The sequence below is a fragment of the Trachypithecus francoisi genome, unplaced genomic scaffold, assembly GCF_009764315.1.
Source record: "Trachypithecus francoisi isolate TF-2019V2 unplaced genomic scaffold, Tfra_2.0 Lachesis_group20, whole genome shotgun sequence".
Taxonomy (NCBI): domain Eukaryota; kingdom Metazoa; phylum Chordata; class Mammalia; order Primates; family Cercopithecidae; genus Trachypithecus; species Trachypithecus francoisi.
In genome coordinates, this window is record NW_022681466.1 from 66,905,674 (window position 1) to 66,929,017 (window position 23,344).

Below are 23,344 nucleotides of genomic sequence, written 5' to 3' on the forward strand. Positions count from 1 at the left end.
AAGCAGCAAATGCCAGCTGGGTGTCCTCCAATTCCATCCCAACATTGTCTACCTGGAGATAGTGTCCGATCCCATAGGTTGAGGGCTCAGTCCCCAAGACCGTCCCCACCTTCAGACAGCAATGGCGAGCCTGGGCCTCTGAAACTTCCGACCAACCCGCTTCAAGTTGGGGTTCCCACGACCCCCCTCTTTGGGTTGTATTAACTCACTGGAGCAGCTCACAGAATTCAGGGAAACACTTTTACCGGTTTCATATAAAGGATATGACCAAGGATACAGATGAGGTGAAGGGGTGGCCTGCCCCTCCACACCTATGGGTGTTTCTCGTTAGGTGGAAAGAGAGACTTGAGAAAAGAAATAAGACACAGAGACAAAGTATAGAGAAAGAAAAAGCGGGGCCCAGGGGACCGGCGCTCAGCTTACAGAAGACCCACACCGGCACCGGCCTCTGAGTTCCCTTAGTATTTATTGATAATTATCTTTACCATCTTAAAGAAAAGGAAGTGGCAGGATAATAGGATCATTGTAGGTAGAAGATCAGCAATAAGACATGAACAAAAATCCCTGTGACATGAATAAGTTTAAAGGAAAATGCTGTGCCTTGAGATGCATATGCAAACATCTCCATAAACCTTTTAGCAGCATTGCTCCAGCAGGTCCCACCTTATCCCTAAGGGCGGTTTTCTCCTTGCTCAGTAAACCACACAATTGGGTTTTACACCTAGATGTTCTATTGCCTCGGGACGGGCAGAGACAAATGCTTTTCTCTTACTTGAGATTAAGAGAATGGTGATGACCTTTAACCGGCAAGCAGCCTTTAGGCACTTGTTTAACAAAGCACATCCTGCACAGCCCAAAATCCATTAAGCCTTAAGTCGCCACAGCACGTGTCTCTTGCAAGGACAAGGTTGGGGGTAGGGTCACAGATTAACAGCATCTCAAATACAGAACCAAATGGAGTCTCTTATGTCTACTTCCTTCTATATAGACAAGATCTCTCTTTTCCCCACAATGAGGAGATGAGCAGGGTGGGCAATGGGGAAGAAGCTCGAAGCTTTCTTGCTGTCCCTGGGCCACCACCCTCCAGGAACCTCCACGTATTCAGCTATCAGAGGCTCTGCAAACCCTGTCCTCATGGGTTTTTATGGAAGCTTCTGGACATCAGCATCCCTTCCCCCAGGGTATAGGGTGGGACCTTCTCTGGGAAGGGACTTAAGACCCATAATCAGAAATGTGGGAGATTAGAGTCCTGCATTGGGGCAGGTGAAAGGAGGGCAGAAGGGGAGAGAGTCTGTTTCCTGAGGCCTAACACACCCAGCATTATCACAGAACACTGTAACAAGGGCTATGGGAGTTAGACCCAGGAACTGGGGATGAAAGCCAATAAATACATAATATAACACCACAGCCTCCTAGAGGAAAGTGACCGTGTAAGGGGCTGGTGAGAGCTGGGGAAAGACAAGAATGCATTCCACGCAGCCCAAAAGCCTGGCGTGCTTTGAGAACAGTAGGTGGAAGCAGCCACTAGAAAGAATTAAACAGCTTCGCACAGCGGACTCAGGCCAGCGCAGCAAGAAGGCTCCGGAAACCGGATTCGAGGCTTCCCGGGCTGCACCAGAGGTCTCCAGCAGAGGGCGCGATTCCGCCTGCTGGCCTTAGGTACTCAGAGCGCCGGCGCGGGAAGCGCTTCCGGGCAAGGGCGGGGCTTCCGGCAGCGCGCTAGGTCTCGGGGCACTTGGGCCTGGGTTGTCCTTCGCATCTGCACGTGTTCACAGTGGTTTCCGCGATGCTACCTCTGCTGCGCTGCTTGCCCCGTGTGCTGGGCTCCGCCGTCCCCAGCCTCCGCGCTGCTGCGCCCGCCTCGCCTTTCCGGCAGCTCCTGCAGCCGGCGCCCCGGCTGTGCGCCCGGCCCTTCGGGCTACTCAGCGTGCGCGCAGGTTCCGAGCGGCGGCCGGGCCTCCTTCGGCCTCGAGGACCCTGCGCCTGTGGCTGTGGCTGCGGCTTGCTGCACACTGAAGGTGAGGTTCGCGCACGCGGGCCAGGGGTGTGGTTTGCGACCCACGGAGGGAAAAAGACCAGGAGTGGGTCCTGCAACCGATCTCCGAGGTCTGGGACATTTTTCCATTGATTGGCAACCAGCGGGTTAAACCCACGTGTGATCATATTCCCCCCACCTCCCCTATCCACCAGTTTCATTTTCTGTTGGTAGGGGGTGAATAAAATTAAATACTAGAGGGTACCTTTATCCTTAGTCTTACTCTCTCGAAAGTGGACCTTTCGGAAAGCCCAAGGTCGTGTTTGAAAGTAGCATACGATATAACTATCGTTTGGCAAGTGGAAGAGGATGATTGGAAATTTTTCTGCTTTATAGCGGAAAGTGGTAATGCGTTCATTGTTGGAAATCACTTTTCCAGAATCAGGCTCAGCTTCCCACTAATATTATGGTATTTTTACAGATAAGGAAACTGAGGCTTCTAGAGTAACCGTAATAGCAGAGAGAGTCCAGGCTGCGATAACCAGGGTAATAGTTTTATGTTTTAGACTAACTGGCTTTCCTTTTTATGTATATGGATTTCTTTTCTAGGAGACAAAGCTTTTGTTGATTTCCTGAGTGATGAAATTAAGGAGGAAAGAAAAATCCAGAAGCATAAAACCCTCCCTAAGATGTCTGGAGGTTGGGAGCTGGAACTGAATGGGACAGAAGCGAAATTAGTGCGGAAAGTTGCCGGGGAAAAGTAAGTACTGGTCTGGGGATCCCAGGGCACCCACTCCCTTAATCTTGCAAGACCCGTCCTGGGTCATCCCTAGAAGAGCCTTGAGTTCAGGTGTGGATAAATGGTTTTCAAGAGAGTGAAGGACTCATTTGGACAGCTTCATAAGGTCCAGGCAGTCCATTCACTGAACACAAATTTGCTGTGGGCTGGTTACTAAGGAGACAAAAATGTAGCGCAAAAAAGTACTGACAGAATCAGTTTGATCTCTGATTTACAGCCCTGATACAGTAGCACCCCGCTCTCTAATGTTTAGCATGGGTGAAAATGCAAGGTGTGTAACTTATATGTAACAGGATGGGGTTCCACTGTAGTAAGGGCTGCCGTCAGAGGTGGGGAGTTTGTGACCTAAGTCAGCTGCCCTACCTGCTCCTAAACTGTTAAAGTGTTTACACTTTTCTGCATTATAGTCATCCATAATCTCATTACACAGATAAACATTTGGCATCTTCCAGATTTTTAAATTGAGGCTGGGCGCGGTGGCTCACGCCCATAATCCCAACACTTTGGGAGGCAGAGAGGCCAGATCATGAGGTGAGGAGATCGAGAACATCCCGGCTAACACTGAAACCCTGTCTCTACTAAAAATTTTAACAGGGTGTGGTGGCAAGCGCCTGTAGTCCCAGCTACTCAGGAGGCTGAGGCAGGAGAATCACTTGAACCCCCGGGTTGCAGTGAGCCGAGATGGCGCCACTGTACTCCAGCCTGAGGGACAGAGCAAGACTCCATCTCAAAAAAATAATAAATAAATAAATAAATAAATTGAATTTTCTTTATAATTGACCTTACGATGTATATATAATTCTTTTTTAAAATCACAGCTTTAATGTGATTTAATTTATATGGCATAAAATTTACCCATTTATTGAAGTTTATTAAATTAAGTGATTCTTAGTCCTCACAGAATTATGCATCGGTTACCACTACCTAATTCTAGAACATTGTTGTCAATCCCCAAACCATACCTATTAGCAGTCACTCATTATTCCTCCCTCTAGCCACCCCAGGTAATCACTGAGCTACTTTATGGATTGCCTCTTTTGGACATTTCATATAAATGGAGTCATACAATTTGTAGCTTTCTCCCCAACCCACGGAGTCTTGCTATCACCCAGGATGGAGTGCAGTGGCATGATCTTGGCTCACTGCAGCCTCTGCCTCCCAGATTCGGACAATTCTCCTGCCTCAGCCTCCTGAGTAGCTGAGATTACAGGCACGCGTCCAGTTAATTTTTGTATTTTTAGTAGAGACAGGGTTTCGCCATGTTGGCCAGGCTGGTCTCAAACTCCTGAGCTCGTGATCCACCCTCCTCGGTCTCCCAGAGTGCTGTGATTATAGGTGTGAGCCACCCTGCCCAGCCTGTTTACATTTTTAATTGTTGGGTTGTAAGAGTTCTTTAGTTTTGACAGGGCATGGTGGCTCACACCTGTAATCCCAGCACTTTGGGAGGCTGAGGCAGGCAGATCACGAGGTCAGGAGATGAGAACCATCCTGGGTAATGCAGTGAAACCCCATCTCTACTAAAAATACAAAAAATCAGCCAGGTGTAGTGGCGGGCGCCTGTAGTCCCAGCTACTCGGGAGGCTGAGGCAGGAGAATGGTGTGAAGCCCAGAGGCAGAGGTTGCAGTGAACCAAGATCACGTCACTGCACTCCAGCCTGGGCGACAGAGCAAGACTCTGTCTCAAAAAAAAAAAAAAGAATTATTTAGTTTTTCTACATGAGCTTACCAAATTAATGATTTGCAAGTATTGTTCCCCATCTTGTGGGTTTTCTTTTCACTTTCTTTGTAATGTCCTCTGACACAAAAGTTTTTGATTTTGAGGAAGTTCAGTTTACCTATTTTTTTGGTTGCTTGTGCTTTTTTAATTTATTTTTTACTTTGCTTCTAATTCACCAAGTACAACTTGTGCTTTTTTAGTGTCACATCTAAGAAACCACTGCCTTGCCCAAGGTTGTAAAGATTTATGCCTTAATTTTTTCAGAGTTTTCTAGTTTTAGCTCTTAGTTGAGGTCTGTGATTCATTTTGAGTATGATGTGAAGTAGGGTCTCAATTCTCTTGGCTATTGTGTACTGTGGTTTTTCCCTACACAGGTCAGTTGTGTCTTCTGTAATCTCACCTAAAAACCATTTGCACAAGGTTTTCATAGCTATTTGGGGGCCATTAAAAATAATGCTCTGACGAACATCATTCCATTTCTGTGCCCAGGAGCTCAGCTTGGTCAGCACAGTTGGAATTAGACCGATTGTGTCAACCTCAGACTGCTTCTGTTGCTATGGAAAGGTGACTTCCTGGCAAAGCAGCTAGTTAGCACAAGTTGAGGGGGCGGCACTTCATGTACTCTTGTATGGAACGGTGCCTGCCAGAGTTGCGTAGTCCAGCAGTTCTGGTTCTAAACTTTATCTCCCAGGGATTTTGACTCAAACTTTGGAACATGATTTGTCAGGTGTGGATTCTTGCACCTTAAAATGGTCGCTAGTTGGTGTCTCTGGCCTGCTTTGTGATGATAAAACTTCCCACAAGTACTCTGAAGGATGACTCTCTACTACAGCCTTTTTTTCTTTGTGAGGCGTCCCCTTCCCGGGGCCAGCGCTGCTCTCGGTGTTTAACAGATGCAACCCTCCATTGCTCCTTCTTCCTTTCCTTGCAGGGCAAATTTTCTTATGGGGAAGGGCTCTTAAAGGGGCTTCTGTTCCATCTCACTAGCCTCTCAGGTCCTTACTTTTACCAAGGATTCTCTGGAAAGACCGGGGTGGGCAGTGTCAGCTGCTTGTGGCCATGAGATGCCCAGTCAACACATGGCAGTGAGCCCTGGGGTACTGGCCCTGTTGGGAGTAACCATGCATGACTTGTTTGGCTGAGAGAAACTGAGGCCAGCTGTGGCTTCCAGCAGCTGGTACATGGTAGGCACATGTCAGACCTGCTGAATCACTCAGGACTGGATGTAGGCGCGTAGCCTTGTTTGAAGTTCTGCCTGTAATTCAGCCAGCTAGGATAAAGACATTGTTTCAATACACCTTTGTAACTGTAGCAGACCTCCGTGTTTGTGTGTTCACCTACTCAGTTAAAATGATGCCTTGTCTATTTTCTCTTGCCCTTCTAGAATCACTGTCACTTTCAACATTAACAACAGCATCCCACCAACATTTGATGGTGAGGAGGAACCCTCGCAAGGGCAGAAGGTTGAACAGGAGGTAAGCTTAACACTATGATCAGCTTTTACCTCAGTTCTGACAGGCTGTCCCTGGGACTTAGAGAAGGAGCGTTTTTCTTTGCTCGTTCAAAAAAAAAAATTTTTTTTTTTTCCTGTAAGGCCAGGCGCATGGCTCACGCCTAAATCCCAGCACTTTGGGAGGGCAAGGTAGAAAGATCCCTTGAGGCCAGGAGGACCAGCCTGAGTAACACGGCAAGACCCTGCCTCTACGAAAGTTTTAAAAAAAAAAAAATTAGCTGGGCATGATGGCACGACTGTGGTTCCAGCTATGCAGGAGGCTGAGGCAGGAGGAATCAGTGGTTTCTGGCCAGCTTTAACAGGACTGTGGCCCTCTTCCTTTTCCCAGGGGCAAAATACGTTGCTGTCTGTCAGCTCAGGCTTAGTAGTTTGGCAATGTTCTCTTAAATTAAGAAAGGAAATGAAATGTTCTCAACCTCTCCCATGATAGGGAGTTTTGTTGTTGTTTTTGAGAGGTCTTGCTCCATTGCCCAGGCTGGAGTGCAGTGGCGCGATCTCTGCCCACTGCAGCTTCCACCTCCCATGTTCAAGCGATTCTCCTACCTCAGCCTCCTGAGTAGCTGGGATTACAGATGTGTGCCACCACACCTGGTTAATTTTTGTATTTTTAGTAGAGACAGGGTTTCACCGTGGTTGCCAGGCTGGCCTCAAACTCCTGACCTCAAGTGATCCAGCCACCTTGGCCTCCCAAAGTGCCAGGATTACAGGCGTGAGCCACCGCGCCCAGCCTATGGGGAGATTTTTTTATATTGGAGGTTATCATTTGGTGTGTTTGCATGTGAGGAATGTTCCTAACGTATCAGTCACAAGCTGGTAATACACAACAGCCATTTAACCAAGATAAGAATGCCAGGGGCAGGCTAGATGTGGTGGTTCATGCCTGTAATCCCAGCACTTTGGGAGTCCGAGACGGGCAGATCACAAGGTCACAAGATCGAGACCATCCTGGCCAACATGGTGAAACCCCATCTCTACTAAAAATACAAAACTTAGTTGGGCGTGGTGGCAGGCACCTGTAGTCCCAGCTACTCAGGAGGCTGAAGCAGGAGAATTGCTTGAACCCAGGAGGCGGAGGTTGCAATGAGCCGAGATCACACCACTGCACTCCAGCCTGGCAACAGAGCAACACTCTGTTTCAAAAAAAAAAAAGAATGCCAGGGGCATAAGAGACTTTAACTGGATCATGGCTACTCTTCAGACATTTTAGGAAGTGCTGTGCCCAGCCTGGTAACCAGCCAGTATGAGGGCCACAGAGTCCCTAAACCTTCTGCCCAAAAGCCAACAGTACAGTGTTGAGTCATGACCTGGTATGGATGGCACAGCTCTCTGGTGTGCTTCTTTCCCAGCCACCCCAACTAGCATCTCCCTGACATTGGACCCAGTCTGCTCCCAGAGCTTCATATCAGAGGAAAAGCTGCTGCTGTTATTCAGCCATAAGGATGGCCAGGTTCCCCAGCCTTTGACCCTGGTCCCTTATGAAGACTCCTGGAACAGTCAAGCTGGAATCTTGAAACTTTAGGAAAGCTTTGCAGTGTATGGGTGGAGGAAAAGGCTTGGAATGTTAAGGAACTGACACAAACTCAGTTAATTGGCACATAGCTGAGGAGGCTGGTATCCAGATTCCTTAATTGAAAACCCAGTGTGTTACTTAAACAAGCAGGGTGCCAACAGAAGTGAGATCAAGCTCTTCATTTGGGAATAGTATGGCATAAGACTATTAAAATGGCTACGTAACATCCTAATAGTGGCTATCAGAGACTCCGAACAGAGATCCTTGATCCAGGCTTTCATCTCCTTCCAGCAGTGGCATGTACTGACTTCTTGTTTCCCCAGCCTGAACTGACATCAACTCCCAATTTCGTGGTTGAAGTTATAAAGAATGATGGCAAGAAGGCCCTTGTGTTGGACTGTCATTATCCAGAGGATGAGGTATGCAGGATGGAGTGCTAACCCCTTGGCGCCCCTGGGGATCACAGTGTGTCCCTTGGGAACTTCCTGTCCCTTTTAGCATAAATTTAAAGACTTTCTAGTTTAGACCAGCCCAGCAAGGGGGGAGAGGAGGGGAGTGAGGGAAGAGGGTTATAAAACCTGATCAGTTTCATGCTGTCAGTGGCCCCCTTTCTTCGCTGAGTCTGGCTTATCCTGGAGAACCCTTCAGTTTCCCCAAATATTGTTTCTTCTCAGGTTGGACAAGAAGACGAGGCTGAGAGTGACATCTTCTCTATCAGGGAAGTTAGCTTTCAGTCCAGTGGCGAGTCTGAATGGAAGGATAATAATTATACACTCAACACAGATTCCTTGGACTGGGTGAGTGCTTGATAAGATGGGGGAACCTTTTGGGCCTTGGAAGGAAGGGTCCTAGTTCAAGGGGAGAAAGAAACATTTTAATGTTCATTACAGATTTTTTTTATTTTTTAACTAGTAAATGTTGTTCTTTGCAGGCCTTATATGACCACCTAATGGATTTCCTTGCGGACCGAGGGGTGGACAACACTTTTGCAGATGAGTTGGTGGAGCTCAGCACAGCGCTGGAGCACCAGGAGTACATTAGTTTTCTTGAAGACCTCAAGAGTTTTGTCAGGAGGCAGTAGAGCAGACAGACGCTGAAAGCCGTAGTTTCATGGCAGGCTCTGGCCAGTGAACAAGTCCTACTCTGAAGCTAGACATGTGCTTTGAAATGATTATCATCCTAATATCATGGGGAAAAACACCAAATTTAAATTATATGTTTTGCGCGCTCATTTATTATCATTTTTCCTGTACAAATCTATTATTTCTAGATTTTTGTATAACATGATAGACATAAAATTGGTTTATCTCCTCCAAAGCAGTGTATCTATTCTGTTCCTCCCGCTTCAGCCTGCGTCACAAAAGACCAAGAACGGAGATGTCGGGAAAGTGTTTTTTCCTTCAGTATCGGTTAAAAGTTTCAATACAAAATAAGTTATAAATAAAAGGCTTATATGTACAAGGCTCCTCGGGGAGTGAGTTGTCTTCAACCCGCAGAATGATGTGAGTCCACGCTGGCTCTAGAGGATCACAGCCCAAGTATCACAGGCCTAGGTTTAAACAGGAGAAGAATTAGCTTAAATTGTATTCTAGTCATGAAAGACATCTGATACATAGTTAAAAGTTGTAATCAATGAGAATTCTACACATTAGATGAGGTCTCCTGAGTCCAGTTTGAATTAGTTCAGTTGTGTAATTTGTCATGAAGGCCACCGATGACCGCCCCTCTTTGGCTTTGCTGGACCTCTGTCCTGCAGCCTTCAAACAACTGTCCTGGAAACCGTCAGCATCAACAGTCTTCAAGCTAAGATCAAATCCTGTAGATGAACTAATCAAACATCCTCACCCTCAGGAAACTACTGACCACAAAGATTGTATTCAAACTCTTGGTAGCTTGGAGCTTTTAGAGCCCAGCAGGAAGATGAGACTCCAAGTCTACACAAGATTGAAGCAGGTACGTATCACAGGTGAGGTACCAACCATGCGTGATCAGTACGGGCAGAAAACGTCTTCCCGTTGATCTGTAATATGATCAGTAAGCACCTGAGTGTAAAACGGGCTCCCGACTCCTTGGTGGCTCAGCCCCTCCACTATGCTAAGGAATCATCTGTCCTTAACCAATTTATGCCGGAGGTTGCAAATTTTTTTGTGTGAAAAATCAGACCTTGGCGATGACCTTGAGCAGCAGGGGATCAATAACGCCCCCAGGCTTAGCGTTCCAATAACAAAACAGTAGGCATAAATAGGTTACCCTTGTTTCTTACCGCTTTCACAGGTAATATATTTGGCTTTCTCTAAAAGACACTGTAACCCTGCTAATAGGTGGTTTAGCATATTCTATCCCATGACCACCACCTGAGCACCGTCACATCCAAAATACTCCTAAGTCTTGTAATATAGTGCCATCTTCTGTAACCCATCCCTATTTTCCAACACATCCCCAGCCATCTGTGCTGAGCTTCCCTACATCCTGACTTCACTGGATTCTAACACAGTGGTCCTTGAGTCCCCCTTAAATGAAAACCAAAGGTCTAGTGGAACTAGAGCATTCCAAATGTCTACCTTTCCAAATGTTGAACTCGGAACCTACAGAATACAATTTTGTCTTTCCCCCTCCTGTTTCTTGTTTTTTGTTTGTTTTTTTGAGGCTCAATCTCGCTGTCACCCAGGCTGGAGTGCAATGGCGCCATCTCAGCTCACTGCAACCTCTGCCTCCTGAGCTCAAGCCATCCTCCCACTTCAGCCTCCCGAGTAGCTGGGAGTACAGGTGCAAGCCACCAGGCCCAGCTAATTTTTGTATTTTTAGTAGAGACCAGGTTTCACCATGTTGTCCAGGCTGGTCTTGAATTCCTGCCCTCAAGTGATCTACCCACCTCAGCCTTCCTAAGGGCTGGGATTACAGGTGTGAACCGCAGCGCCTGGCTGTGTTTCTCGTATTTGCTGTGAACCCCGCCTCCCCTCACCCTTCACTTACCCAACAGTGGTCTCCCTGCCCGCCCCAGAGGCAGCACTGACAACTATGATCTCCAAGACTGCTACACAGCACTCACCTTCCAAACCTCACCTCCCACTGAGCTTCACTGCTGCTCTGAGCCACAGGACACTGACGGTTAGGTGAGTGGTTAACTGGGGTCCATAATTATATGCTGAGCTGAAGCTGTACACTTGGCAGTTAGGCAATCTTCCGCTTACCCTTTAATTGCCCTTCTCGTCCACCCGCCAGCACTTGGTCTTTCACACTTAAGGGGACTTTCCTACTCGAGGAGCTGTAGACTCCAGCTCTGCTACCATTATAATCTGTGTAGATGACTCAATGTTCACCTTACTAAGACAGAAGCCAAAGCCAGCTGACCTGTGCCCTCTTCAACTCTCCTCCCTCCACCTTAACTCATCTGTACAAACATATTAAGCATGTATTTATTACTATATGCCAAGCGCTGGGAGCAAAAATAAATATGGGCCATGCCCTCAAGGACAGACATAAGCAGGTAACTGCAACACTGTTACAGATGACTCGGCATGAGGTATGGTGGAAGCCCAAGGAGAGACTGGCCAATTCCCCTCTGCCAGCCCTCATTAGGTTTGTTGAAAATGGTAACACAGACTCCAAAGGAACAGATTTCTCAGGCTGGCCAATTCTTTTTTTGTTTGGTTTTTATTTTTTGAGATGGAGTTTCGCTCTTGTTGCCCAGGCTGGAGAGCAGTGGCATAATCTCCGCTCACTGCAACCTCTGCTTCCCGGGTTCAGGCGATTCTCCTGCCTCAGCCTCCCGAGTAGCTGGGATTACAGGCGTGCGCCACCACACCTAATTTTTTTGTATTTTTAGTAGAGACAGGGTTTCATCATATTGGCCGGGCTGGTCTTGAACTCCTGACCTCAGATGGTCTGCCTGCCTCAGCCTCCCAAAGTGTGGGGATTACAGGCGTGAGTCACCGTACTCGGCCACCAATTCTGTTTTTGACACAGAGTCTCACTCCGTGTCCCAAGCTGGAGTATGGCGCAATCTCAGCTCACTGCAACCTCCGCATCCTGGATTCAAGCAATTCTCCTGCCCCAGCCTCCCGAGTAGCTAGGATTACAGGCACCCACCGCCATGCCCAGCTAAGTTTTGTATTTTTAGTACAGATGGGGCTTCACCATGTTGGCCAGGCTGGTCTTGAACTCCTGACCTCAGGTGATCTGCCCACCTCAGCCTCCCAAAGTGCTGGGATTACAGGCATGAGCCACTGTGCCTGGCTGAGACTGGCCAATTCCTTGTGAGGAATCAGGTGAATGAAGTATGTGGCATATTGTAGTGCTCAATAAATATCTGTGCAAATGATGCTTAAATGTAGTGGGAGGAGTCAAAGGCATTCAGACAGAACAGCATGAACAACAGCACAGAGGCCTGAAAGCACTGCATATTTGAGCATCTGCAACCAGTGCTGGAGAGCTGGAACAGAAGGGAACATATGCCTGTAGTCAACAGGAAGTAGTGAGGTGTTCAATTTAAACTTTCACCTGCTGTATCTCTTTCCATACAAGCTGATGGAAAATGGCTTCCTTCCACCAAGGCCGGAGCCTGGAGCAGGAAACAGCAGGGGCACTGGAAGCACAAAGACCTGGGGTCTAACACCAGCTCTATCGCTTATTAGTAGTAAAATTTTGGCCAGATGACATCACTTCTCTGAATCTGTTTCCTATTCCTAACAGGAACTATCCTCTCTCCCTCATGAACCTAATGCTCCAGCGAAGTAGAACAAGATGCTCTTTGTATACACTCCAGTTTTCTGCTTCTCTGCCTTGTTCCTCTATGTGGGGATCTCCCACTTAAGCTCTGCCCCCACAACTCGCCAGATCTCCATGTCTGTCCAGATCGGTTCCACGCTTCAAGGCCAAGTTAAATGCCTCCTCCAGGAAGGTGTGTCACCATAAAGGAGATCACCCTCCTCTGAACTCCCATAAGCCCTCCCGCTACAGCTCTCCAGGGTACTGCCTGTTTATTCTGTTCTCTTATTATCAACCCAAGGCTTGAGCTCCGTGAGAGATGTGTATTTCTTAATTTTAATGAGTCCTCAATTCATTGTTTTTTTAATGAATGAGTAGAATTAAATACCTATGGAAGAAACTTGATAAAGGTGAAATGGCTGTTAGTAGGCAATGTTGCTTATAATAAAAATGACCCCTGTAGGTTACTTGCATTTGCAATGAGAGGGCCATGAAGGAACTCTAAACACCCAGCAGAAGGCCATGGCTATGAACTTCCTGAAGTACAGTGTGCTCCTAATCCCAAGGCTCCCCCTGCCTGGGATCTAAAAGCAATAATAATATATATCATATTGGTTTTATGTGTGTTTGTATGATATATATATATATATACACATGTACACATATATATACATAGATAGTTTACATGGATTATGAGAGATACTGGTTCCTATAGCACGCTTCTAAGACAGGTGGTTCCCATACCCACTTGTGTTCCCAGCCCTCACACCTCAGTTGTCACTCAGGCTAGCGACTAGCCCTTGGACCTCTGTGAAAATTCCACTGACAGACAAACTTAAGGCTGCCCTGCTATGCTTTCTGCCCTGTTTCCTTCTGCAAAAGTGATGCCAGCATGGCCTATTTGGGTCTTATGATGATGAAATAACCAGCTGAATCCAAAACCACCGTGCTGATCTATCAGGAGAAGGTATGGAGCCACACGTCCTAACTTCCAGACCAATCCTCTTGCCATGATCGTATGCTGCCTCTTCCTTTCTGACTGGCCTTTGAGTCGACATGACTTGTTAACCTTCACTTTTCTATGGAGTAAATTCCTCAGATAATACACTGCATTAAACATTTACCTGTTTCTCGGTCATTATTTCTATTGAGGTAGGAATAAAACCAAGCACAGGCCCCTCTTACCACAGACTGGGTCCCAGGAGAGGCTTACCAGACAGCTCATGAGAAGACTGGACTTTTCTTCTGTTCCTCCAGTGACTGAAAATTCAGGTGTGTGGGGACAATGTGCACTGTGCTCATTTATACTACCCTCTAAACAGGCACGAAACTTCTGCTCTGTCAACTCAGAAGACTAAAAAATAAAAAAGTTGAACCTCCTCTCAGTGACTTGATAGCCAACAGATGGAAAATCCTCATTCCTCATGCCAACCAATATAACTGTGGCTCACTGTGACGGCTTGATTCCTTGGAGCCTTAAGGACACTCTTGGGCCCATGACTGTACCAAGATCTCTTTTTTTTTTTTTTTTTTTTGAGACGGAGTCTCGCTCTGTCGCCCAGGCTGGAGTGCAGTGGCCGGATCTCGGTTCACTGCAAGCTCCGCCTCCCGGGTTACGTCATTCTCCTGCCTCAGCCTCCCGAGTAGCTGGGACTACAGGCGCCCACCACCACACCCGGCTAGTTTTTTGTATTTTTTTAGTAGAGACGGTGTTTCACCGTGTTAGCCAGGATGGTCTCGATCTCCTGACCTCATAATCCGCCCATCTCGGCCTCCCAAAGTGCTGGGATTACAGGCTTGAGCCACTGCGCCCGGCCGACTGTACCAAGATCTCTTAACCAATCTCCATTTAACTGCCTCTCCAGTTTAACCAATGCCCTCTACTCCTGCTGTAAAACACACTGATGGCCACTCACAGCAGAAAGAACACTAAGAGGTTGTAGGCTGCTTTCCAGCCTCCCTCTGCCTCTGCCCCCACCAGCTGAGTGCATCCTTACCAACAACTAGCAGTATATGCTCCCAGGTCTGCTTGAGTTACTTGAACTTGCTATTGTAACTCAGTAACGCTAATTACTTATTATGTAAAGCAATAATACGAGGGAATAACCATGAAGTTTTATTTTTATAATAAGTGGAAAGTTTAGGAAACAAAAAGATGAGCTGTTTAAAAAAAATAAAAATAAGAAAGAAAGAAAAAGAGCTATAGAATTAGGTAAAAGATGGGGGAGAAAAATTCCAAAGTTGCATACTCAGCTTCTTGATCCACTTTACAAAATTAAAATCGTAACCTCTGGACTATGTATTATAAGAGTTGTTTATGTAAAAAAGGTGACTTGGCCAGGCACAGTGGCTCATGTCTGTAATCTCAACACTTCGGGAGGCCGAGGCGGGCGGATCACCTGAGGTCAGGAGTTCGAGACCAGCGTGACCAACATGGTGAAACCCCGTCTCTACTAAAAATACAAAAATCAGCCAGGCGTCGTGGTGCGTGCCTGTAATCCCAGCTACTCAGGAGGCTGAGACAAGAGATTCGCTTGAACTCGGGAGGCGGAGGTGGCAGTGAGCAGAGATCTCACCACTGCACTCCAGCCTGGGTGACAGAGTGAGACTCTGTCTCAAATAAAATAAAAAATAAAACAGGTGACTCAGCTCTCCAATCAGCAGGGCCCCACTTAAAGGCTGGCAAATAAATTTATGTTTTTGAAACTTATACATAAAACATTTTATTTTTATAATTGGCCTCTTTAACCAATTGCTCAATTAACGGGCAAACTTGCAGTCCCCATCATGCCAGATAAAAGAGCTCCTTCTGTATTTTAAGATTACTGAAGGCCGGGCGCAGTGACTGATGCCTGTAATCCCAGCACTTTGGGAGGCTGAGACAGGTGGATCACAAGGTCAGGAGTTCGAGACCAGCCTGGCCAAGATGGTGAAACCCCATCTCTACTAAAAATTAAAAAAAAAAAAATTAGCCAGGCGTGGTGGCAGGCACCTGTAATCCCAGCTACTTGAGAGGCTGAGGCAGGAGAATGACTTGAATCCACAAGGCGGAGGTTGCAGTGAGCCAAAATCATGCCACTGTACTCCAGCACGGGTGACAGAGTAAGACTGTCTCAAAAAAAAAAAAAAAAAAGATTACTAAAGCTTACATTCTGAATTAGGTATGTCTTCATTTATAGAAAATTTTTATGAAACGTCAGATATAGGCGTTTCCAATCCCAAGCTGAGGTCTCCATAAAAACCTTAAGCAGTGGTAGCTCTCCAGGGCCCTAAAGACCCTGATGTGTACTGTTTGCCAATTTTCATGCCATAGATACTCTCACCATGGCTGATTTGAAGCTACCAATGTGACACCACTGAACATAAAACTGGGAAGAAATATGCACAGTGGGCTCCGAGCCAGTGCTTGAGGATCTTCAAGAAAGTAGATCCTGTGTGGGAAAAAGTATCATGAAATCTTGTGTGGAACACTCACGTGAGATGGGATGGACAGGCCGCACTGACACACCACCACACCGCTTGTGATTCTCAGGTTGTACCTAGAAGCAGAATTAGGATCCCAGAGCATCATGGCCACCAGAACTGGACCTCCAAACCTTTTCAGGCAACAAATCTCAGGGGAGATTCCACTCACCTTGGAGTGGGGAATGGGAACGAATAATGCTGAAAAGGTTTTCAAAACTCTTACTTTGTACATACAGGACAGACGAGTGGGTTTGCCTCCCACTCAGCCAGCATGATGCTGAGACACTTTTCATCAAACTGCAAGCTCTTCTCATACTCGCGGATGATGGACTGCTCTGCAAGGCAAAGGCAGTTGGAGTGCTTCACCGTGCTTCAGCTTGTCCTCTATTTAATTCTAAGCTTCACTGCCAAACGCTTCCTTCACACAAGGGAAAGATTTGGGCAAAACCACAACAGCCATCACTGGCTTTTACTGCTCTCTCAGGCTGGCTTCATCTTGCTGGATCCCTCTCCCTCCTCTCTGTCCCCCTTTTGTGAGCACAAGAGGTAAAGTAGGCTAAGGGCCAAAGAGACAATTTTCACACACATCTCCAGAGGCCATACGAGCACAGACAGGGAATGACAGGGTCCCACAGGCAACTAAGGAAAGCTGACCAAGAGAACTGATTGCTGGCCAGACGAGGTGGCTCACGCCTGTAATCCCAGCGCTTTGGGAGGCTGAGGCAGGCTTGAGGTCAGGAGTTCGAAACCAGCCTGGCCAACATGGTGAAACCCCAGCTCTACTAAAAAAATACAAAAAATTCGCCCAGCATGTGGTGCGCGCCTGTAATCCCAGCTACTCAGGAGGCTGAGGCAGGAGAATCACTTGAATCCGGGAGGCGGAGGTTGCAGTGAGCTGAGATTGTGCCACTGCACTCCAGCCTGAGCGACAGAGCGAGACTCTGTGTCAAAAAAAAAGAGAGAGAGAACTGATTTCTGACGCCAGGATGACCCTGCTGAGTCAAAAGAGATCTGCTTTCCAAGTATGTCCACATACTTGGAATCTGTGTTGTTCAGAATCTGTGTGCTCATTCATTCAGCAAACATACAACAGTACCTAGTATGTGCTCATTCATTCAGCAAACATACAACAGTACCTAGTATGTGCTAGTCACAGGGGCACAAAGATGAAAAAGACTGTCCTGCCCTTATTGAGCTCACAGTCTAGACATTAGGGAAGGAGTCAGAACACTACAGTCATGCTTATTTGTTTATGTGATGTCTATAACTGCTTTTCCACTAGAACCGCGGAGTTGAGGAGTTATGCCAAAGACCACGTGGTCTGTAAAGTCTAAAGTATTTGCTATCTGGTTCTTCACAAAAAGTCTGCCAACTTCTGCTTCAGAATGTTCCTATGGCTGAGTACAGCACAACACAGTAAATCTTTGTCACTTCAGATTTATTAAATGTGCCCCAAAATAAACATTTGGTGAGGCTTATGTTTCACCACTAAGATAGGTTTTGTAGGTGGGGGGAAGGGAAAATCAATAAAAAAAGATGATAAGGAATTTACAGTCTAACTGGAGTCAACAGCAACAATCATTAACAACTAACACTTGCATGGCACTTATGTGTCAAATGCTATTTTAAGTCCCTTACATATATTAACTTCTTCGCTATTATCCTTATTTCTAAGGTGAAGAAACTGAGGCACAGGGAAATTAAGTGCTTTGGTCGGTGCCACACAAATTAAAGTGGTAAAGCCAAGTGAATCTTAGAGGTATGACTCAAGGGTTTGCGCTCTTGCCTCATCATAACAATAGCTGTAGATTACTGAAAGCTCTCTATATGCCAGGCAATGCACTAAGTCTTCTACACATGTTATTTAAGCCTTACAACAAATGTATAAGGTATTATCTCCATTTTACAGGTCATAAAAATGAAGCCTAAGGCTGGGGGCCATGCCTCATGTCTATAATCCCAACACTTTGGGAGGCTAAAGTAAGAAGATGGTTTGAGTCCAGGTGTTTGAGACCAGCCTAGGCAACACAGTGAGACCCTGTCTCTACAAAAAATAAAAAAAAATTAGGATAGGCATGTTGGCTCACGCCTGTAATCTCAAAACACTGGCAGGCTGAGGTGGGGGGATCACATGAGACCAGGGAGGAGTTCAAGACCAGCCTGGGCAACATAGTGAGACCTTGTCTCTACAAAAAATAAAAAAAATTAGCTGGGCATGGTGGTGCACACCTGTGGTCCCAGCTACTCGGGAGGCTGAGATGGGAGGATCGGTTGAGCTTAGGAAGATGAAGCCACAGTGAGCCATGATCACACCGCTGCACTCCAGTCTGGGCAACACAGCAAGAACGTGTCTCAAAAAAATAAATACATAAATAATTTTTTGTCTTGTTTTAATCATCTTTAGCTAAAAAAAAAACAAAAAGTTAATAAAAAAAATTAGCCAGGCGTGGTAGCACACGTCTATGATCCCAGCTACTCAGAAGGCTGAGGTGGGAAGATCGCTTGAGCCCAGGAGGTCAAGGCTGCAGTGGGCTGTGATCACACCACTGCATTCTAGCTCGGGCAGCGACCATGTCTCAAAAAACAAAAAAAAAGAAAAAGAAAAGAAAAAAACACAAGGCCTAATCAAATCAGGGCTACATGGAAAAAATGACTTAACTATATAAAGTACAAAATTATGCTCTCTACACAGTGCTATGGACACCTCCCTCAAGCAGTGGATGCTCACAGGCCCTGGGGAGTTAAGAGAAAATGTGGCACTTGAAATGAATAGGGCAAGGGATCAGACCACGCACTGTCACTGTATCCTGTAAAGTGGCAGGTTTACTTTTTATTTATTTATTTTTTTAAGAGACAGGATCTCACTGTGTCGGCCAGGCTGGAGTGAGGTGGTACAATTATAGCTCACTGTAACCTTAAACTCTTGGGTTCAAGTGATCCTCCTGCCTAAGCCTTCTGGATGAGGGAGGCTACAAGTATGTGCTACCACACTCAGCTAACTTTTTTATTTTTTACTTTTGTAGAGACAGGGTCTTGTTATGTTGCCCATGACGGTCTTCAACTGGCCTCAAGCAATAATCCTGCCTAAGCCTCTCAAAGTGCTGGGATTACAGGCATAAGCCACCACCCTCAGTGAACTATTAACCCATTAATAGAGAGGCAGGATGGTAGAAGAAACATGAGAACTGGATTCACACAACTGATTTTGCTTCCCATCTCCTCCACTTACTAGCTGTATGACCTGCATGAGAACACCACCTTCTGTTCTAATACTACTATCTTACAGGGCAGTCACGTGGAGAAAACAGCATCATTAAATGAGTTCTTAGCACAAAGCCTAGCACCCTGGAGACCCTTATTATTGGGAAGCTAGACAGCCAAGATGTCAGAGTGCAAAAGGAGCCTTTTGGACACTTGATCGATAGAGGTAGACAAAGGGGACTTATGAACTAATTCTGATTGGAGGAAAGGTCACAGCATTTGAGAAGCTAAATACAGGTAAGGAAGGACTACTCCTAGGGGTTACCTTGGTCAATCAGCTCCTGTTGAATTTCCTCCAGCACAACCATGTCTATCAGCTCCTCCAACTGGAAGAGAAAGGGGAGGCATCAGAAGTTTGAAGTCTTAATCACCAACCAAGCCCCACGATGATTCATTCTTGGAGGCTGGCTTGAAGAACCCAGATTTGCCGGACAGAATCAGTCCAGTCCTCCTGCACAATATGCTGACAGTGGGGTAAGGCTGTCATGCTGACACGTCATCAACAAATGACCCAACTACCCAGTGACAAAATAATGTACCCACTTTTGAAGAGACGATATGGGGTAGGAGTTAGGTACATTGTCTTCTAAGGCTATGTAATCACAGGAAAAGTTCCTAGTCTCTGCAAATCTCAGTTTTGGCCTCTGTAAAGTGGAAATAAAATCTATCTAAGAGGGTTACTGTGAGTACTAATTGTGGTAATATATGGCAAACATTGGTGTATTGTAGGACACATAGAAGCCACTGAATAATGCATCATTATTACACAGTGTGTTGATGGTTTCAAACAGTTGCCTGCATTTTCTTACATAATCCTTACAATGCTGAAAACATGAGCTTCTCATTTTATAAATGTGAAAACTAAACCTCAAAGAGGCAGACTGAAGAGTCAATAGCCAAACCAGGATTCAAATTCTGGAACTCCTGACTTCGAATCCAGTGCTTTTCCTGATACACTATAAATGGTATCCTTTCCACACATGGCTCCCAACGCTGGCTGAGATTAGAATCTGAAAGTTTCTGGAGAACGTTTTAGAAAGAGATTCCTGAGGTGGGCAGATCACTTGAGGTCAGGTGTTCAAGACCAGCCTGGCCAACATGGTGAAACCCCATCCCTGCTAAAAACAGAAAAAAAAAATAGCCGGGCATGGTGGCACACATCTGTAATCCCAGCTACTTGGGAGGCTGAGGCAGGAGAATCGTTTGAACCCAGGAGGTGGAGGCTGCAGTGAGCCGAGATCTTGCCACTGCACTCCAGCCTGGGCGACAGAGCAAGACAAAAAAAAAGAGAGAGAGAGAGAGAAAGAAAGAGATTCCTAGCCTATGCCTACTAAATCATAATTTCCAAGGGTGGAGGCAAGAAATGAAATTTATTTCTAGTTTCATAAATTATGATGTTGCAATGATGAGCAGATCTACGGTCTGGTATTTCAGAACAATTCATCTAGACAAGTCTAACATTAAGGGTAGAAAAGCCTGGGTTAAGGCTGTTGAATTCTAGGCCGGGTGCAGTGGCTCACGCCTGTAATCCCAGCACTTTTGGAGGCGGAGGCAGGTGGATCATGAGGTCAGGAGATCGAGACCATCCTGGCTAACACGGTGAAACTCCGTGTCTGCTGAAAATACAAAAAACTAGCCGTGCATGGTGGCGGGCGCCTGTAGTCCCAGCTACTCGGGAGGCTGAGGCAGGAGAACGGTGTGAACCCGGGAGGCGGAGCTTGCAGTGTGCCGAGATGGCGCCATTGCACTCCAGCCTGGGCGCCAGAGCAAGACTCCGTCTCACGAAAAAAAAAAAAAAGCTGTTGAATTCTAAATGGGGGTAGGGGAATGGTGGGTTTAGGGGACTCGAGTAAACAAGTAAAAGAGGACAGTAGCCGTTCTGGGTGGAGTCCTCCTGAAAACACACAGCCCAGCCTGACCTGAGCCAAGTCTTCTGGACAATTCTCCATTGACTGCAAAGCATTCCACTCTTCTTCCATCACCTCTTGCACTAGAAAGGTGTTCTGAGCATTCCCTGGCCCACTGCTTCCAGCCTGGCGGTACCTGTTTAGGAGCCTGTCCCGGCTGTTTCTCATTCTCTCCAGGCATCTCTGGGAAAAAAGAGCAACATGGGGAGGAAAAAAAAAAAAGCATTTCTACTTTTAAAAAACACTCTTACAGTAGTTGGGAAAACATTAAAGGAAGTTTATAGACACAAAATTTCAATAATACTAACTAGTGTTACTTTTGCATATTCCTCTGTAGAGATACGTAAAACTACAATGCTTTGTACATGTCTTTACATATAACCATATTTTTTATTCTAGCTTGCCAGTTTCCTTAATGGTTGTGTGCATAATCTCTCAGCATCCAATGTCCTATTACAGAACATTTATATTCCTTCCAAATTCTTGCTACTCTAGATATGGCTGGGTAACAGCCTTCCTGCACAGCAACGTTTCTGAACTCAGGGAGGTTCTGTCCGCCAAGGAACATTTGGCAATGCTTGGAGACATTTTTGGTTGTCATAATTCTAGTTATAGGACTATTAGCATCTAGTGGGTAGAGGCCCGAGATGTGGCTTAAACAGCCCTCCACAACATGTAAATATCTCCCTCAAAATGTCCATTGTCAAGCCTGAGAAACTGCTATATCTGCTATCTTTCTTGCGTCGGGTTACTTTCTTGGACATTACTTACTAGCAACCACACTGTGTCCAGAAGAGGCCAGAACTGAGGTGGAGCGCTCTTCTAAGCCTCGGTTTACTACTCTCTAGAATAGAAATCATCTCTATCTCACAAGACGAACGTAGGCAAAGTGTCTCTCTCGGCGGCCACCTCCGCAGCAACAGTAGATAGTGTTACTGCAGAGGTGCAAAGGGTGATGTCATGACCACACTTTAAATCAAAACAAAACCGAATCCAAAAACAAGGCTTTCTAGGACTGGGCCGACCCGGGCTAATCCCACACTCTACAGTCAGGAGGCCTGGGTTTGAGGTCCGCTTCCACAGACCAGGCACGCACTGGAACCTGCTCCACCCAGCAGGGCTAAGGCGAAGGCAGGGAAGACGGCGGTCGCCGGGACGGACTGAGATAGTGACCACGGGGCAAACCCCACACCCACCTGCCGGAAAGTCTCTTTCCAAGGCGGCGAGCCCACCAATTTGTACAAGGAGCGGCGGGGGGACCTCAATGACTCCGCCATCTCCTCTCCGCGGGAGACAAGGCCGCAAGCCCCGCCCCCTGACGTCGCGCACAGACCCCTGGGAGTTGTAGTTTCCGCGTGCAGACCGCTCTTGGATCGCAGGGTATTCTGGGAAGTGTTGTATTACCGGCCGGCCCCATGTGGAAATAGATTTAGGCATCCAAGCGAAATGTGTGAGGCCAGCCCAACCTGCACTGAGGGAGGTAAATCTTGAGGGAAAGTTCTGGATGCCTGAGTTTACCCAGATGGAGGTGTCCAATAGGCAATTAGATACACAAGTCTGTCTCTCCCCAGGTGCTAGACTTCCAGTAGCATCACCATGCTGCTGACTTCTCGTCCCGCCCCCTTGGGCTTCAGAAATAATGGTGATTGGGTGTTCCTTGGCGACGCCCCTGCCCGGTGGGCTGGCCTCGCCCTCGCCCCTCCCCTGGCACGAGCCTCTCGAGCTTCCGGGCCACCTGCTTGGTGATTGGCCGAAGCAGTGAGTGGACGGCCGCGGATTGGCTGCGCTCAGCGGCGGGCTGAGCAACTGGAGTGAGAAGAGCAGTTGGGCCAAGATGGCGGCCGCTGAAGGGCCTGTGGGCGACGGCGAAGTGTGGCAGACCTGGCTTCCTAACCACGTCGTGTTCTTGCGGCTCCGGGAGGGACTGAAAAACCAGAGTCCAGCCGAAGCTGAGAAACCAGCTTCTTCGTCGTTGCCTTCGTCGCCGCCGCCGCAGTTGCTGACGAGGAACGTGGTCTTTGGCCTCGGCGGAGAGCTCTTCCTGTGGGACGCAGAAGACTGCTCCTTCTTAGTCGTTCGCCTTCGGGGCCCCGGCGGCGGCGATGAAGAGCCCGCCCTGTCCCGGTACCAGGTACTGCCAGGCCGATCTGGAAGTGACCCTCACGGGGATCTGAACTAGTTTTTTGTTCCTTTCCTCTCTTGGCTGTGTTTTCATCTTGTGACAGGCGTTCCCGCGGATTGACTCCGACACTGCCCTACGCGGTCGCGGGGACTCAGGCTCTCTCCATGCTTACGGCCTGGAGGTCTGGAAGGAAGGAAAGGACCATGGAATAATCAATAAAAATACTAGTGATGGATGAGTGCTCTGGAGAAAAACAAAGCGGGCTAAAGGGGTTGAGAACGAGTGGGCGGAGTTGCTATTTTTAGTTTGGTCGGGAGAAACCTATTTCCTGACGTGACGCTTCTAATAGGCGTAGATCGTTAAGTTTC

General features: G+C 47.0%; 3 protein-coding genes across 8 annotated transcripts in view; 2 read left to right on the forward strand and 1 right to left on the reverse strand.

The window, feature by feature from the left end:
• The first annotated feature begins 1,683 nt into the window (after nt 1-1,683).
• C1QBP (complement C1q binding protein) lies at nt 1,684-8,977 on the forward strand. Its single transcript, XM_033184918.1, has 6 exons — nt 1,684-2,018; nt 2,585-2,735; nt 5,876-5,966; nt 7,838-7,933; nt 8,189-8,311; nt 8,446-8,977. Exons 1-6 carry the CDS (start codon nt 1,787-1,789, stop codon nt 8,593-8,595), a joined length of 843 nt encoding a protein of 280 aa, XP_033040809.1. The 5' UTR covers nt 1,684-1,786; the 3' UTR covers nt 8,596-8,977.
• Nucleotides 8,729-22,698, reverse strand: RPAIN (RPA interacting protein). Of its 6 annotated transcripts, XM_033184919.1 has the most exons (7): nt 22,051-22,698; nt 20,867-21,037; nt 19,213-19,273; nt 15,910-16,021; nt 15,697-15,760; nt 13,435-13,575; nt 8,729-9,063 (listed from the first exon to the last, which is right to left on the reverse strand). In XM_033184919.1, exons 1-7 carry the CDS (start codon nt 22,129-22,131, stop codon nt 9,034-9,036), a joined length of 660 nt encoding a protein of 219 aa, XP_033040810.1. In that variant the 5' UTR covers nt 22,132-22,698; the 3' UTR covers nt 8,729-9,033. The 6 variants fall into 6 exon arrangements, 3 of the variants coding, with proteins under 3 accessions (XP_033040810.1, XP_033040811.1, XP_033040813.1); XR_004430865.1 differs by lacking the exon at nt 15,910-16,021; XM_033184920.1 differs by lacking the exon at nt 13,435-13,575.
• Nucleotides 22,600-23,344, forward strand: part of NUP88 (nucleoporin 88) — a 35,339-nt gene continuing 34,594 nt past the window's right edge. The window contains exon 1 of the mRNA XM_033184917.1: nt 22,600-22,985. Within this exon, the coding sequence (XP_033040808.1) occupies nt 22,689-22,985 (297 nt within the window). The 5' untranslated portion in view covers nt 22,600-22,688. The remainder of the gene's footprint in view (nt 22,986-23,344) is intronic.

Coding starts and splice junctions, on each gene's coding strand:
- RPAIN (XM_033184919.1), bottom strand. CDS start 22,131: ATGGCGGAGTCATTGAGGTCCCCCCGCCGCTCCTTGTACAAATTGGTG. Junction 16,022..19,212: donor ACAGGAGCTGATTGACCAAG/GTAACCCCTAGG, acceptor TTTGCCTTGCAG/AGCAGTCCATCATCCGCGAG. Junction 13,576..15,696: donor GCCTGTCCATCCCATCTCAC/GTGAGTGTTCCA, acceptor TTTATTTTTTAG/TCTTCTGAGTTGACAGAGCA.
- C1QBP (XM_033184918.1), top strand. CDS start 1,787: ATGCTACCTCTGCTGCGCTGCTTGCCCCGTGTGCTGGGCTCCGCCGTC. Junction 5,967..7,837: donor GGCAGAAGGTTGAACAGGAG/GTAAGCTTAACA, acceptor TTGTTTCCCCAG/CCTGAACTGACATCAACTCC. Junction 8,312..8,445: donor ACACAGATTCCTTGGACTGG/GTGAGTGCTTGA, acceptor TGTTCTTTGCAG/GCCTTATATGACCACCTAAT.